Source organism: Lissotriton vulgaris, chromosome 2_2 (genome assembly GCF_964263255.1).
Source record: "Lissotriton vulgaris chromosome 2_2, aLisVul1.2, whole genome shotgun sequence".
NCBI lineage: Eukaryota > Metazoa > Chordata > Amphibia > Caudata > Salamandridae > Lissotriton > Lissotriton vulgaris.
Window position 1 is genome coordinate 34955559 of NC_141688.1, and position 17435 is coordinate 34972993.

General features: G+C 44.2%; 1 protein-coding gene across 4 annotated transcripts in view; it reads left to right on the forward strand.

Moving 5' to 3' along the window:
• The window catches only part of ARIH1 (ariadne RBR E3 ubiquitin protein ligase 1), a 616333-nt gene that overhangs the window by 472011 nt on the left and 126887 nt on the right, over positions 1-17435 (forward strand). For all 4 annotated transcript variants that reach the window (XM_086959245.1, XM_086959247.1, XM_086959246.1 and 1 more), the window contains exon 9: positions 13298-13369. In XM_086959245.1, coding sequence (XP_086815371.1) covers positions 13298-13369 — 72 coding nt within the window. The remainder of the gene's footprint in view (positions 1-13297; positions 13370-17435) is intronic.

Consider the following 17435-nt stretch of genomic DNA (forward strand, 5'->3'; position numbering starts at 1 on the left):
GATCAATCAATTGGCTTTACGACACTACATCCATTTTTTTTTTCTTTCCTTCATGTGTGTTTTATCACTTTAGAACCCGGTTCATCCCACTTTGAAACAGACTTGCTTCATTTGGTCTAGAGCCCAGCCGGGTTGAAATTATCACCGGCCAAGCGGTGAGCACACTCAAAATCCTCTTATCACTGCACTACTGTCCTCTAACCTATGCTTTTTGGTCCCGACACAGTCTAAATTCGGCTTTTCTGTTCCCTTTATCTCTTCCCATTTTCTATTTATAGTCCTTTTTTCTCTCGATTAAATTGTACAGGTATGAGTGTTTATTTATGAACTCACCTCGAGTGGTATGTGCACTCACCAATAGCAGCATGATAGAGAATTACTCATTTCAACACTCGTGAACAGATTTTTATGTACACTTAACCACAGGAGTCACTTGGGAATATTCCGACTTTCATAAAGTATGTCTAGATGTTTGTTATAGCGGTACAAAAGGGGGTTGGTGATGGCTGGAGCATCTGAACCAATCAAACACTCACACCCAGTCAAAAGATCTGGGTTTGATCCATCACTGTTCTTTAGCCCACTCTGCCACCCCAGTTCAGACATGGCTATATGCAAATCAGTCAGACCCTGTGCCTTATTGGCCTGAACTGCCAAGCCATGCCTTCCCTGGACCGGAAACAAGCTTCCGAGGACCGGTTTCTGGCATTCCAGCCGTCTTCAGCCCTGCTTGCTTGAATCCAGTGGCAAAGTGAGCAAGGGACTCACGTCTGAGCATACCCTGCCACACTTATGGCGGCCAAAAGCGGTACAAAAGGGAGTGGTGATGGCCGGAGCATCTGAACCAATCAAACACTCACACCCAGTCAAAGGATCTGGGTTTGAACCATCACTGTTCTTTAGCCCACTTTGCCACCCCAGTTCAGACATGGCTATATGCAAATCAGTCTGACCCTGTGCCTTATGGGAACAGTCCAGCCCGAACTGCCAAGCCATGCCTTCCCTGGTCTTTGTTATAGACCATCTCGATTTCCACAATAGAGCACCTATCTGTTTTATCATTGTCACCCACAAGCATCACCGCACAGGTGCGCGTCTTTGGTTTCCACCATAAATAACCCTTGATAGCAATGTCGTTCGAGGCAAGATTTCACGTCACAAAACAATTTTTCCAAACAAGGTCTTCTCACCACCACCGAGTCACTATATGTATCTATATTGCTTAAATCCTTACATAAGGAAATGTGTTGTGTTTTTTGTATTCAATGCCCCATAGTATTTTGTTTGTATCTTCTCCAGCCCTGAGGAGTCACACTATGATGTGACGAAACACGTGTCGGCTGGCTGCAAAAGATATTAATAAAGATGATCTTTACAAATTGCGTTCAAGATTTAGTTTTTTCTCTGACAGCTATAATTGTTTAATTTGGTGTTAAGGTGTCCATTGAGAGACAGACTTACGAAATAGAGAAGGAATTAATCTTTAGTGTGCAATAGACATCCTGCTTCTATGTTCACACACGTATGTTCTTTGAACAGACGTTTTGAAGGGTTATAGGGCTTAGCCCCTCGCTTACATGCACTAACACCTACTGCTGACAATCTTACTGATCCAGGCGTCAACAGTAGCTGAGCGCCCATCCCCTTCATTCTAAAAACCCTTGTTTGCGCTATGTTACAATCTGTATATTTACTGCAAAGTACTTATCACTTACCTGTGCCAGGCTTGCTTGGTTCTAGGAAATAAAATAAAAGAATATTTTTATACAAAAACAATTGGTCTGAAGTTCAGTCTTTGAGTGTGTGAAATCATTTCCTGTCTGTGTGTACAACAAATGCTTAACACTGCCCTCTGATAAAGCCTTAATGCTCGACCACACTACCACAAATGGAGTGTAAGGTGCTATCTAAGTTTACCTTTGCTTAACTTTGGATTTCCACTGAACTCTGTGCACACTATACCTCACTTTGATATAGTATATACAGATCCAGCTTCCTATACAAGTACTCTTGATTGCCTCAGACTGGGCCAGGAGAGTGTGGGACCCAGAGCTGCAGTGCCTGAGCATTTGCCCTCTGATTAGGTTTCCGCTTTGAGTGGACCTCCTGTCTCAGCAGCAGTCCTGATTCTCCACAACATAACACCTGCAGGCATGGAGATGGAGCTGAGTACGTGTTTGAATTTTTTGACTACGATGGAGGATGTTATCCCTGCTGCCAGACATCCTTCCACAAACTCCATAAACAGTGAAGAAAATGTGTTTCCTGGTGTGCAGCCCGAGACCACAAACCCTACACGTCAAACTATGATGTTCTTTTAACTGTCTCCTTGGCCTAGCAAGGCCATGCAGCAGGTACAGTGAAAGTTTACCTATTAGCCCTTTCAGCATTTCTCTGTTTACTTGATCAACTATCCTTTTTTGTCACAAGTTGTCATGCGTTCATTATGTTGACACATTCTTCCTACAAGAGTTTGTGATGCCCCAGTGGGATCATAATCAAGTTATGAGCCCCCATATGTGTAGACTTGACTTTTTTCCAGCGTTTGTTGTGAATCGTGATGAGGTTTTTTAAACTGTTTTCAAAAATCAGTGGTTATCGGTTTGTGTTTTGCTCCATGCACAATCCTGGGGATGGTCTTTTTCCAATGTTTCATTAAATTTGCTCTTTCAGTTAAATGATATCCTGATCCTGTTAGTTTGACTTGCCACTTTCCTTGGCATTGATTGCAGGGCATTGAGCCCCTTGACAGGCCTCCCATACTTTGCTCGCTGCTGTCATTTATTGATTGTTTAAAAAAATGAATTTTATCTACTTTGACTTCTTTTACTGAGATGTCCTTGAGATATGTTTTTAATTATGCTTGTTGTGTGATTTCATGGATGTTTTACTGCCCAAATAAAGTATTGTCTGATTTGAACTGTTCATTATTTCTCATTTCCCCTATTGTACTCTAACCCTCTTCATGGCAGTGCCTATACAACCCTTTGTCAAAGAAATGCATTCAGGGAGACCTATTTTCATCTCATTAAGATTTTATTGTAGCAGATTAGGTTTATCTGCTCCTTTTGCTCTGTTCTGACAAATTGCAAAGATATGCTAAATGAAGATTTTCTACTTAGGACATGAGTTGTACATTGTGGGACGCTCTGTGTTCAATTATTGCAAGCCAGCTTAGTTCTGCCCCTTTTCTTTGTTTGATATCTACAGAAAGTACTGAGCTAATGGATTTATTTTTACTGTCCTATCTGGGCCCGTTACTTCTCTACCTGGTCATTGGGGAGACACTTGTGTCTCCCCATATGCTGTGGAATCATTTGCATACTGGAGGAACTGGATTTTTACGTAAAATATCAAAAACCGGATATACCAGTTGTCCAGGGGTTCCATTACTAGTGGACAGGTCTTGTTACCTAATTCCAAAGTGCTCTATTAGGGCGTAGTGTGGTTGAGCTGCCTTAGGCTTAACACAGAGGACTTTAAGACATTTGCAAATAGACACAATGATTAATAAATTACACACATGACTCCAGAAAATCCACACTAATTTATTAAAAATACCAATTCCCATTGTATATGATTTGGCATCAGAGAAAAATCATTAAGGTAAGTTTTAAAATATAAAAAGTGGACCCTTCACTTTGAGTTCTGAATATATTAACCTAAGGAAGGGAGAAGTTCTGCAAACGGGTACAGTACATAAACTTACAAGTCCAATCTCCAGGAGTTAAGGTGAGTGGTAGGCAAGGTCCAAGGCAGCACCAACTGTATATCACCAGCAGTACGAGGGCATCTGGTGCAGGGTACAAATCAGCATTGGAAGCCCAATGCGTTTCAATAGGGATTGGTCACTGCAAAAAGACTGTAGGCTCATACCTAGCGTTGCTTGTTGAAGGGGTGGAGGGGGGCACAGCTCCGATCCTGTTCTCCAAGACACAAGGGGTCGGGTGCAAGCGTGTCTTTAAGCGTCTGGTTTTTCCATACCATATCAGTTGCAGTTGAGAGGATCGACGTGCAGACGATGTCAGAATCCAGGAGGGGTGAAACCACGTTGTACCCAAACTCTGGAGGGCTGGGGAACCTTGTTGGCGCTGGCGGCCAATTTATACTCTTGCCGGAGATGACTTTAGCACTGGTAGCTTCAGGTGTAGTGTTTCTGTGGTTCCGGAGGCCTTGGTCTTCTCTTTTGGAGTTTCTTCAGAACAGGTCTGCTGTTCACGGGAATTCTTGATTTTATTTCGAAGACAGGAAGTCCTCCCAGCTTTCTGGAGTTACAGCTGCAGAACATGTAGACTTTGGTGCTGTTTTCGACAAGGGATGCAGACAGACAGGCAGGGTTGGTACAAGGACAGCTGCTTTTTCTATCTTTTCTGCTTTTGCGGCTCATCTGTGTCCTCTCTCTTAGTCCTGATCAGACTTCCCTAAATACTAAATTTAGGGGTTAGGTGATTGTTAGGTAGTAGCCAATGGGCTACTGACCCTTGGGGTCACTGTGCCCCCTATATGACCACTTACTGTAGAAAGTGGGCCTAACCTCTGTCCCTAAATTCCGAAGTATGCCATCAAAGATGTCTGCTTCTGAAAAATTGTGCCCACCTCACAGTAGCCCTCCTTAGCCTGGATGTGACACACCTACCTGACTAGCTAATTTTCCCGCCTGTCCAATTGCAAAGGGCGCTCTGGACAGAGAGGATGGCTTCCTCTCCTGTGAGGGGAGCCAGATTTGCATTCTAAAGATGGCAACTTCTTTGAAGCTCGCTGGCCTGGTATCAAACATCTCATATTTTCAGTTTAGCCATCATGTAGCTGGGGATCTAGTTTTAACCATTGTCCAGCACATGTTTTAAAAATGGCTTCCCTGGTCACTTGTACCAGCAGTAATAGGATTGACCACCACAGGGGCATACCTTCTCATGCAGGTATGCCCTCACATGTAATATTCAACACCCTTCCTTTAAGGCTTAGGCCTGCTGTAGGGGTGGCTTACCAATATTACATGTAGTGGTAGGGGACATGACACACAGGGATGTGCGACATGTCTTGTTTTCACTTTTGTCTGCACCAAGACCCGCAGCCTAGCTTATCCTTGGTGAGGTGTCCCTTAAGTTGACAATTTGTTCTGCAGCCCTCAGGGGCCTGCTTTAGTACCTCAGGCCCTAGGTACCAGGTCGCCATTAATTGGAGACTTAAAGAGGGTGCTAAAGAGTCTGCAAATTGGGGGGACAATTTGACAGTTTTGGGAACGAGCTCTGGCACTGGGGACCCGGTTAGGAGATACCCAGTACACTTTGTCGAAATTACATAATTTACCAGGCAAAAAAGTGAAGGTGACCATGTCAAAAAGGGACTCATTGCTACACATGCTGTAAGCGGTAGGGACTTTAGCGACCGCAAACTGCACTGCAGTTTGAAGAAGAATCTAAATTCGTGGTAAAGAAGTTTCATCACCTGCAGGATGCCTAGCATCTTTTGCATGTCCAGTTCACAGTAGGATTGAAGTTGATTTTGCATTGTTCTTCCATGTTTGTGGGATTTTGTTTATTTGAGGACCTCTTAATATTAATTTTTCCCAAGCATGTGTGTATTTGCTAATTTGAAGCAGTGCAGGACTGTTTCTACCAGGCAAATGTATGCACTGTTGTAGGGATTTTCCATTCTTGGTAGAAAAAATTGCACAACTCCATATGTTTCCATTAAATGTAGTCCGTGTTCCATATGGAAATTGTTGCATAGTGTCAAGCCTTAATTTAAGACCAGAGGGCCAAAATCTATTTTTGACATAGAAGTAGTAGAAATTAAATTTGAGCTTGATGACCATGAGGCTGTATTCATTCCAGTGTACAGTGTCACAAATGGTCCGTACACCTGTTTTTTTTTTTTTTAACTGCACCATTCGTAGCACATACAAGCAAACTGCTAACTTTAATGTCTACAGCTTATGCACTAATTCATAAATTCTCGGAGTTCATGTATGCACCAAAAGCAGCACAGGTTAGCCAAAACTATCTTGTGGACCTCTCTGGGTGGTGCATGGACAAGGATTGCTCTTTATAAAGCTTGGAAAGGCAATGCAATTTTAGACAATAAACATGTAGCCTAAGTACATAAGGGTTGGGTATAGTACCTTATGGGATGCCATTGATTATGGGGGCATCTATGTGCATGGTGAACCTAGATGTGATACTTTGGCTTTCAGCAACTACAGCTCTGTCCGAATTACAAACAAAGGATGTACTGTATGTCCTGAACTGCTTAGAGTTCTGCTGCAAACCTGCTGCCCACTGTGCAGCTGCAAAAACAAGTTTGATAGACAGAATGCAGAACAATGTCATACATTCACCCCAGTACAGAGATCTGGGCCTAAATCAATCATTTTTTTGCTCACTACACCACCCCAGTTCAGACATGGCTAAATGCAAATCAGCCTTGACTCTGTGCCTCATGGGAACAGTCCAGCCCGAACTGCCAAGCCATGTCTTCCCTGGACCGGAATAAAGCATCCTAGGACCAGTTTCTGGCTATCAGCTGTCTTCAGCCAGGATAGCTTGACTCCAGTGGTGTGGAGAGCACGGGACTCGCGTCTGAGCATACCCGTCCCACTCGGGGTGACAAATGCAAAAACAGTTGATGGACAGAATGCAGAACAATGTCATACATTTACCCCAGTACAGAGATCTGGGCCTAAATCCATCATTATTTTGCTCACCACACCACCCGAGTTCAGACATGGCCATATGCAAATCAGCCTTGACCCTGTGCCTCATGGGAACAGTCCGGCCCGAACTGCCAAGCCATGTCTTCCCTGGACCGGAATCAAGCATCCCAGGACCGGTTTCTGGCTATCAGCCGTCTTCAGCCAGGATAGCAGCAGCATAGAGTGAATGGTCGGCTAAAGCCATATGATTAGAGAGCCATGCTTTCAAAATAGTGACATAAGATCCAATTTTGTGGTACCCCTGGGATCTTGCAGATGTCCACAAGGACAACGTGGACTAAGTGGGTCATAGCATCCATCACAGGAAAGTGCTTAGAAGTGTAGGGGGTGCCTTTATTTGTTTTGAATGTAGAGGTTGCCAAAACAGTAAGTAAAATTCTGTGTTTTCCAGATTCTACTGACAAATGTGTTCGAGGCATATGAGCTTCAGATTACATACGGCATAGATCGCCACCTAGTGTTGGGCCTGGATGTTTGCAGTTTGTTTTTGTCCTGAAAGGTTCTTTGGAAGTCACGAGATAGATGACTCCTCCTTTGGACCATATTGCGCATGGGCATCGGCTCCATCCTCAGATTTTTTTTTCTGCCATCTGGCTTGGTTGTGTTTCCAGCGCTCCAGTTTGGAGCCCATTTTCCTTCGGCGCGCAATCCGCACCCAGTTCGACGTTATTTCAATCGCGGTCCCCATCAATGCGACTCTTCACCACTTCGAAGTCTTCGATTCCGGTCGTCGACTAAGGCCTTCGGGCCTACCTAGACCGTAGTCTCTGGTTCATGGAAAGGACGCCATTCAAGAGGTGTCCTCGATGTAGATCAAAGTTTCCCCACACCGATCTACATGAGGTGTGCAACATTTGCCTCTCCCCGGAGCACGAGGCAAAAGACTGTTCTGTTTGTGCCTCCTTCCGCTTCAAGAAGACAATTTGGGACCAACTAGCTCTAAGAACAATGGCCCGCTCGTTAGCATCGATCCCGGACGACATCTTCCAAGAGGGTGTCTACATGGCAGAACAGCAGTGGGCCGAAAGAAGCTCCAGCTCCTCCGAAGACTCTGAGGTCGAGGACATCACTCCAACGTCGACCCTGACTCTTCCTCGACACCCTCCAAAAAGGCTTTGGGCACACCCTCACCTTCGGGCCCACCCTCACCTTCGGGCCCACCCTCACCTTCGGGCCCGGGTGCACACCGAGAGACTGCTTCCCACGCCCCGCGCTCAGGCTCGGCAAAGAAGCCTAATAAGCCTTCCCGCGGCTCTGGCTCGAGTCAGCCTATTCCTGGTGTCGATCCTACACCGAAAAAGAAGCCATATTTCTCATGCATGCCGACCGCTGCTTTGACACCCAAGCACTCTGTGCCGAAGACTGCCACCGGCTCATCAACGTTAAAACCGCACTCGGAGCTGAGTAAAAAACGACCTAAAGGTCCAGACTTCCATGCTTCAGAACCGAAAAAACCCACGGAACCCAAAAAACACATTCTTGTTAAAGACATTGCGAAAGGTCAGTTATAAGCTAAAAGACCCTAGACCAGCTACTGAATCGGTGTCGAAAAAACCTCCGGAACCGAACGACTTGCCATCCACAGAAGAGCCTTTTCTACCAGATCCAACTGCCTCTTAGCTCCAAGAAGAGACCACTAGAGGCGCCTGCACCACCACCACCACCACCACCACCTCCTCCTTCTCCTCCTCCTCCAAAGGAGACATTGCAACCTCTCCATTAAGGTCCCTTCTCCACTTCCCCATACTCTTCCACCTCCTCCAACACATCATTCTCCTACACCATCCCTTAAACCCAGATGATTTTGTAGATACAGACTCTGATGAAACTTGTGGGGGTGCTCATGAACTAGTAGCGAACAATAGTCCCCCCCCCAGTCATCTAATCCTTGGGATGATTGTAACACCCCTGATGTGCCGTACGTCCCTCAAGAAGATATATATTCCTCCAGGCCTTCCCCCCCAGAGGACACTATAGGTTTTAACCTACTAGTCCAGAGGGCTGCCCAATACTATGGGGTCGATTTGCACACAGACACTGTAGAGGAAGATTTCTAATTGGACACGTCTAACAATACACAAAGATCCACTGCCATTCTGCCAATGCTTAAGGGGGTCATTAAGCATGCAACAGAGGTCTGTCGAGTCCTCAACCCCCGCATTGAGAAAAAATATAAAGCTACCCCTACAGATCCAGCTTACATTAGAGGCCCAGCACCCCTAGATTCCTTAGTAGGTTCTAACACACGTAAACGTGCCAATTCACAAACATCAGGTGAGGCCTCACCACCAGACAAGGAATCTAAACTCCTTGATGCCTCCAGCAAACAAACAGCGTCCCAGGCAGCTAACATATGGCCAATCGCCAATACCCAAGCGCTATTGGCTAGATATGACGGGGCACATTATGATAAACTGGAGTCCATAATGCAGCATCTACCAGACAAATATAAAAATTGGGCCAATGAACTCGTACAAGAAGGTAAAAATATCACATACTTCCATCCGTTGTGCCCTAGATGCTGCAGATACTGCCTCAAGGGCAATCAATACTAGTGTCCTTTTGCGTAGGCATGCCTGGCTACGTATTTCGGGTTTTAAACCTGAGGTACAAAATTCCACCCTCAATCAGCCATTTGATGAGAAACACTTATTTGACCCTAATGTCGATGTATCTTTAGAGAAAATGAAAAAAGACACCAACACAGCTTAATCTATGGGAGCCTTGCAGTTGCAAGCTCTCAGACGTTCTTTTTGTTGCTCATCATATAGAGCCAACGCAAGAGGCTCCTCCTCCGAAAGCCCCTCCACTTCCTACAAGACCCCTAGCCAATCTATATTCACTAGGGGCTACCAAAGAGCGGGTCATAGGGGTAAAAACAACAAAGACAGAGGCATAACCAACAACACCTGCTCTGCCTCCACCCCTACCCAATGACTTTCCTCCCCTCCCCCCTTCCCCCCCCCCTCAACATTCCACTCCTGTGTAGGGAAGACTGCAACAATTCCTTCCTGCCTGGACCGACATCACATCGGACAGGTGGGTGCAACAAATTATTCAGTCAGGTTACTATCTAGAACTAACATCTACCCCCAAACAGCGTCAAATGTCACAAGAACATCTATCCCTGTTAAAGCAAGAAGTAATATCTCTGCTAGAAAAAAATGCAATAGAACCAGTTCCTCTGCACCAACAAAACAAGGGGGTTTACTCCCTATACTGTATTACAAAGGACGGCTCTCTAATTCTAGACCTCAGACCGCTAAACATATACATACAGTCAGACCATTTTCACATGGTCACACTGCAACAAGTCCTTCCTCTCCTATTACAAAATGACTTCCTTGCTATTATAGATCTCAAGGACGCATACTTCCACATTCCTATTCATAAAGCTCACAGGAAGTATCTCAGATTTGTAATAGACGTGCAGCACTATCAATTCAAAGTACACCCATTCGTAGTCACAACAGCACCAAGAATATTCACCAAGTGCATTCACCAAGTGACTAGCCGTAGTGGCAGTACATTTACGAAGACAGCACATCCACGTCTTCCCGTACCTCGACGACTGGCTCATAAAAGCCAGCTCATACAACCGGTGTGTGGAACACACTCATGCCACAATCCAACTGCTCCACAACTTGGAGTTACCAATAAAACAAACCAAGTCTCATCTGCAACCATCCAAAGTACAACAGTACCTCGGTGCCACAATAAACACTTAAACAGCGCTAGCTTATCCCACTCCAGTAAGGATAGCCAGCATGCAAACTATTCTCACAAAGTTGCTCCAACGTGGGCCAGACAGCCGTGGTACACCAAACTGCTACAACTGTCTGTAGTACCGCACCAAAAACTCCACGCCTTTTAACACAGAACCGTGGAGAGATCAGGCACCCGGACCCAGCTCTGCTCAACCTTGCGATCTGGCTCCTGAAATCCTAGAATTTGGATCTTATCCTTCCTCCAGACTGCATGAATGCCATAAAAGAAGCTAGACGTCCAACCACTAGAGCATGCTATGCAGCTTAGTGGAAACGCTTTGTAATATATTGTCACAATAACAATATTAATCCCCTATTCATCACATCATAGGATACTTACTACACCTCCAAATATGTAATTTAGCCTAGACTTCTATTAGACTACATCTTGCGGCCATAGCAGCATATCTTCAAAACAGACAACATCTATCTCTGTTCAGAGTGCCTGCTATTAAAGCCTTTATGGAAGGCCTTAAGAGAATAATTCCTCCCAGAGTACCACCTTCACCAGTGTGGAATTTGAACATTATTCTCACACGGCTAATGGGACCTCCCTTCGAACCTTTACATAAATGTGAACTACAATTTTTAACATGGAAGGTTGCGTTCCTAGTAGCTATTACTTCTCTACGGAGAGTTAGTGAACTACAAGCACTAACCATTCAAGAACCTTTATTGCAAATGCATCATAATAAGGTCGTTCTCCGTACTAATCCAAAATTCCTGCCCAAGGTCATTTCTCCCTTCCACCTCAATCAATCTGTGGACCTGCCAGTTTTCTTCTCGCAGCCACAAACAGTAGCAGAAAGAGCTCTCCATACCCTAGATGTTAAAAGAGCATTGCTATACTACATTGAGAGAACACAACCCTTTCGTAAGACCAAACCACTTTTTGTGTCTTTCTCACCACCACACAAGGGTAATCCCATATCAAAATCTGGAATAGCTAGATGGATTGTCAAATGCATACAGATTTGCTACCACAAAGCTTAACGTACGTTATCTGTTCCTCCTAAAGCCCATTCTACAAGGAAAATAGGGGCTTCAATGGCATTTTTAGGGAATATTCCCCTAGATGACATCTGCAGAGCAGCTACATGGTCTACACCACACACATTCCCAAAACACTACTGTGTAGATGTGCAAACCAACCAACAAGCTAATGTGGGCCAGGCTGTTCTCAAAACATTATTTCAAACTACTGCAACAGATGGTGGTGGTCGCCGCTAAGAGTGGGTACTGCTATACAATCTATACACAGTGTGTAATCTGCAGCTCATATGCCTCGAACGGAAAATGCTACTTACCAGTATGCATCTGTTCTTGGCATGTAGAGCTGCAGAGTTGCACACGCCCACCCGCAAACAATCTGAGGATGGAGCCGATGCCCATGCGCCATATGGTCCAAAGGAGGAGTCCCCTATCTTGTAACTTCCAAAGAACTTTTCAGGATAAAAATAAACTGCAAACATCCGGGCCCAACACTAGGTGGCGATCGATGCACAGTGTGTAGCTCTGCAGCTCTATATGCCAAGAACAGATGCATACTGGTAAGTAGCATTTTCCTTCCTTTGGTGGTGTTTTATTGGTTACTAAAAACCAGAAGCCCTACTTAAGTGCATGCCGTGCGAACCCATGTGCTTTTGCTCCTTGAGGTTTTTGATGCTAAAATTGTTATTTTTATTGCCATCTCAGCAGCATGCTGTGTGAGTGAGCGGGGGCGATATTGGTACAATCGACTGCACTACCAGGACAAATTGGTGTTTAGGCTCTGGGCAGCTATATAATCTTTGCAAGTGTAATGCGGGTGAGGTTGTTGGAAACCACTCTGTCAAGGTGGATTGCATTAAAATCTACTATGCACTGGCCATAAAGCTGTCCATGCTACCTGAGAAACTATTTCACCAGTGCCTAAGTCACTGTGATATTGGCACAAACGTCTTGATATCAGCTAGACTGAAGTGAGCGTCGGTGCATACGTTCTTGAAGTACTCCCTTAATAGCTAGGTCGGACAAGGTTACTCACTCTGTTCTGTAGGGCTTTTAGGTCTGAGCCCCCAGAGTCTCCACATTTTGTAGATACTGCTTTGGTATCTTTTGTAAAAATTAGCAAATTGTGGTGAGAAGTATCCACTCTCTGGAACACCCTCCCGTTGACATTGAGGGGTAGACAAGATTTTATTCCTTTTAAAAAGGATCTTAAGACCTTTTTGTTCCCTAGAGCAGTATAATTGGTAGCATGCCCGCAGGATAGACGCAGTCTCAGCGCCAGGATACCCTTTGGGTGGCAGCCGCGCTTAACAAGTAATTAAATAAATAAATAAATTAGCAGAATAAGTCATTTTCAGCAACACACTCATGGATAATCGAACTGTAGATTCCTCAAAACTATACCAAGTTTGAGCTCGGTTTCCTGTCAGTTGTTCTACATGCCACGTCTGAAGGCCCAGAAAAATGTTTTGGGACAGGGTCAGTACTTATATGTGGCTTTGCTCCATCACTTTCCTGATACAGACCCAGCGTGAGGCTGCACAACACCACTTGCCCACATGCGAGAGCACTGCTTTTGGTTTTCCAGTACTAGTCTGCCAACTGGGGATATTCTGAAATGGAGCTATCTGGTTATAGTTCCACCAGAAATAGCATTCCTGAAAGAAAGAAATTTGTACATTTTCACCTATGTTGTTTTTTTGCAGACTGTAGAATGCTATTGCTTTTATTACCATGTTGGGATCCTATTTTGTGGTTTCTAAATATCTTCATTTTTCTTTTAATTTTTCTGATCCTGTTTGTCCACTTGAACATGTTGTGACAGTGGTTAAAGAAATGGATTAAAAAGTGTGATGACGATAGTGAAACATCCAACTGGATCGCAGCCAACACTAAGGTCAGTTCAAGGCTTTTGTTCATAAGCTACATAAGCTACATGTTATGAAACCATGCTTAACTGAAAATACTGAACCCCAATACAAGTAGCATATATTCACAATGGTGGATACTGTATTTTGAAGCCAGTAGTAAAATAGTTTTTGATACTGCACATTGCAAGGATAATTCTGTGATAGAACAGTATCCAGTCATCGTCCCTCGATTAAGTAAACCAAATATAAAATCACACAACTCATTGGAACAAGCTGCTGCAAAACTAAATTGCTGAAAATAAACTGATTTATGAGTTAGCTTAAGGTTTCTTGTAAAGATTGATCGTTTTATCATATCCTCTTATCAAAATAGAAAATGGACAAATAGTTTCTTAAAAAAGGAACGGAAGTGAGTTATATTTTCCAGCTTTTGGTCTTCTCTACCCTACATTTACATACTGTATTGATATGCCAAGTCTAACATAAGGGAATACTCCAAGAACAGTTTGAATCTATAAAATGCCAGCAGAATGTAGGGTCATGTTTGTTTTCCACCGCTTTTAGGACAATAGATCAAAGATCAGATATTTGGTTCACTAGTGAAATTTGAAGTAGAATGACCCCTTTCTCCCTCTGTAGAACATATTTGTTCTAAGCATGTGAGCTGTAGATCACATTCTTTGCATACTCCTGCCATCTAGTGTTGGGTCCGAAAGGTTGCAAGTTGTTGTTTTTCTTCTAGAAGCCTTTTAAGTCACAAGTTAAGGTTACTCCTCCTTTCGGTGATAGTGCGCATGGGCATGGACTCTATTGTAAAGTTGTTTTTTTTTCATCCATCTGGTTTGGACGTGTAATTATGCGCTCCGATACAAAACCGTTCTTTGGGTTTCCCTCGATACACTATCCACTCTACCTACGTCGGTATTGTTTTCGTACGCGTATCCCACTTCTCTGCGAGTCGATTAAAAAAGCCTGTCTATCGGAAGACTCGTGGAAGGCCTTCGGGCCTAACCACATCGGTCCAACCTTGCAGTTGATGGAACGGACTAAATTTAAATGTTGTCCTCTGTACGACGCAAGGTATCCCAGCACCCACTTGCACGAAGTGTGCAACTCGTGTTTCTCTCCGGAGCACAACTAACAAGACTTTGATGCGTGCAGATCATTTCGATAGAAGAAAACGCTCTGCAATCGTCTGGCTCGGCGGCGTGAAAATCAAAGCAAGAACGTCCAATACACTCCGGACATCTTCGCTAAAGGATCCAAACAGGAATAATTCAATGCACAAGACTCCAAAGAGGATTCCAGAAACAGATTCTGAGATGCTAGACGACATACCGCCTGGACAACGTCCCATGAGTACCGAATACCCCTTGCCCCGAAATCCATTTCAGACTAAACAAAAGGCTTCGGTTCCACCACCAACCTTCAGGCCATGGTCGGCACGACAAGATGTTTCTACCATCCTGCTTCCTGGCTCGGCACCGAAAAACACATAGTTAATTCTTCCGGCTTAGAATAGTCGGCCAAAGCCAGGCACTGAGCCAAAACCTTCGGTCTCGAAGACTGTTTCGGAGCCGAAACCCTTGACATCGAACCCAAATTTTCTGTGCCGAAAAGTCATTCCACCCTGGCACCGAAGTAGTCTTAGCCGAAACCGAAAAATACTCTTTCAAAGCTGCAGGATCAGATTTTCGACATCCCACCTTCCAAATTGGACCCAAAACAAAAGGACATTTACATTATACCATTCCTTTAAAGTTGAAGAATGTCTGTACTAACCCTTCTACTCCGCCACCAACACCACGTTCATCTACACATTCACCACCTTCTCCACAATTAGAACATTTAATCATCACACCAACTAACTCTCCACCACCACCACGATGATTATGGAGATAATGGAGATACTAATTTACCTATAGATCCCTGGAAAGACTACAATACTGATTCACTTACTGACAATGACCCAGACCTTTTACCCTGCAAGACCTTCCCCTCCTGACAATGTAAAGGATTTAGAATTACTTGCTAGAGCTGCAGAATATCATGAGGTACAACTACATAAAGAATCCCCAGAAGAGGATTTCTTGTTCGAAACTCTCAGTAGCACACACAGATCCAGTCAGACTCTCCCTATGCTCAAAGACATGATGAGATATGCTGATATATTTAAGGACCCTGTTCGTGCTCGCATTATCACTCCCAGAATAGACAAAAATATAAGCCTGTTCCGTCAGATCCAGTCTTTATTAAGGAGCAATTACCACTAGACTCACTAGGTGTCTCTAAAGCTGGTAAACTGGTCAATTCACAAACCTCAGGGATTATCCAGCGCCCCCCCTCCCCATCTCCCCATCCTCTGAGTACAAAGTCAGAATTATTAGACGCTTCTGGTAAGCGAGTTGTCGGCCCAGTCAGCGAATGATTGGCATATAGCCAACACCCAGGCCCTAGTGCCTAATACAAAGGCACTAGGGCACAGCCGTGGTACACCAAACTGCTACAACTGTCTGTAGTACCACTCCAAAAACTCCACGCCTTTTAACACAGAACCGTGGAGAGATCAGGCACCCGGACCCAGCTCAGCTCAACCTTGCGATCTGGCTCCTGACATCCTAGAATTTGGATCTTATCCTTCCTCCAGACTGCATGAATGTCATAAAAGAAGCTAGACGTCCAACCACTAGAGCATGCTATGCAGCTTAGTGGAAACACTTTGTAATATATTGTCACAATCAATGTTCCCTCTAATTTTTCCCCTCTGTTTGTGGCAGTGTAGGGTCTCTGTGCGCTGAAGCCATGGCTATGTGCGCCAGGAACAAGCTGCGCGTGTGTGCAGCGCCAAATACCACTCCAAACTTTAGCTTAAACTGAAAAAATGGTGCATTTCTACACATACAGCGCCATGTTAAAGGGCTTAAGGGAGATTTGCAATTTGGAAACACACGCCATGACTTGAATTGGCTACACTTCAGGTTTAGGAAAGCATAGGACTCCCAACTGTGGAAACAAGCCAGTAATCCACTGCCATTAACAGTGAGGGCCACTGGAAATAAGCCGGAAATATACTGCTAGAAATGGTGAGGAGGGAGAAACTGGAAATAAGCAAGATGTATACCGCCATTAAAAGTGAGGATCTGCTACACTGGAAACAATCCAGAAGTACAAGCTCAATATAAGTGAGGACTCTGAAATTTAGCCAGAAATCCACTGTCATTAACAGTGAGGATCCAGACACTTGAAATAAGCCAGAAATATATTGCTATTAAAAGTGAGGGCCCAGATACTGGAACTGCCATTAAAAGTGAGGGCCCGAAACCCTGGGCCTAAGCCAGAAATTCACTGCCATCAAAAGTGAAGGTTCCATAGATAGAACTAAATCATAAATACACCGACATTAACACAGAGGTGGCTTATTTGCTTCTATGGTAATGGCGGAGCAAATGTGATGCGGTTTCTGGTAACCTCATTGGCCAATCAACATATTTTGCATGGTTTTGGGCCCTATCACTGCTTTGAAGGGGTCTCCCATGTTGAATGTGGCGGGGTGCCAGAGAGACCGTGCCAGGGCAGCTCATCTGGAGATGAGGCTCGTGAAGGTGTCTGTAAGGTTGACTTTTCGGCTGTGACAGGAATTACTAGCCCTAGCGCATCAAATGCCTGAGTTCTGAGAGTGCTCATGCACTTAATGTAAACAAAACTTTTTTTAAAACATACCTACATCGCCGGTACAGTTTTTTGGCTTGGATTTAGCAGGCCCTCCGATTCATGGAAATACATTAATGTGATCTAGGCCCAGGGCCCCCAACTGGTCTACCATTCTCCATTTTTCAGAAAATAAAAATAATTTTACGTTCTGTTTAATACAGAAATTGCTGCCTTAAATACTGCCATTTTAAAAATCAGGTGCGACTATAAGTGATGAAATACAGTATAGTCATTGTGTTGACAAATGTAGATCCAGACGACCTGGATTCTAATCAGGCATTCCTCAATCAATCACACTGTGTGATTTTGAGCCTCTTTTCCACTGTCTAGGTTCTTATATAAAGTGGGAAACACATAGAACGAGGTTAAATAATGGTATGA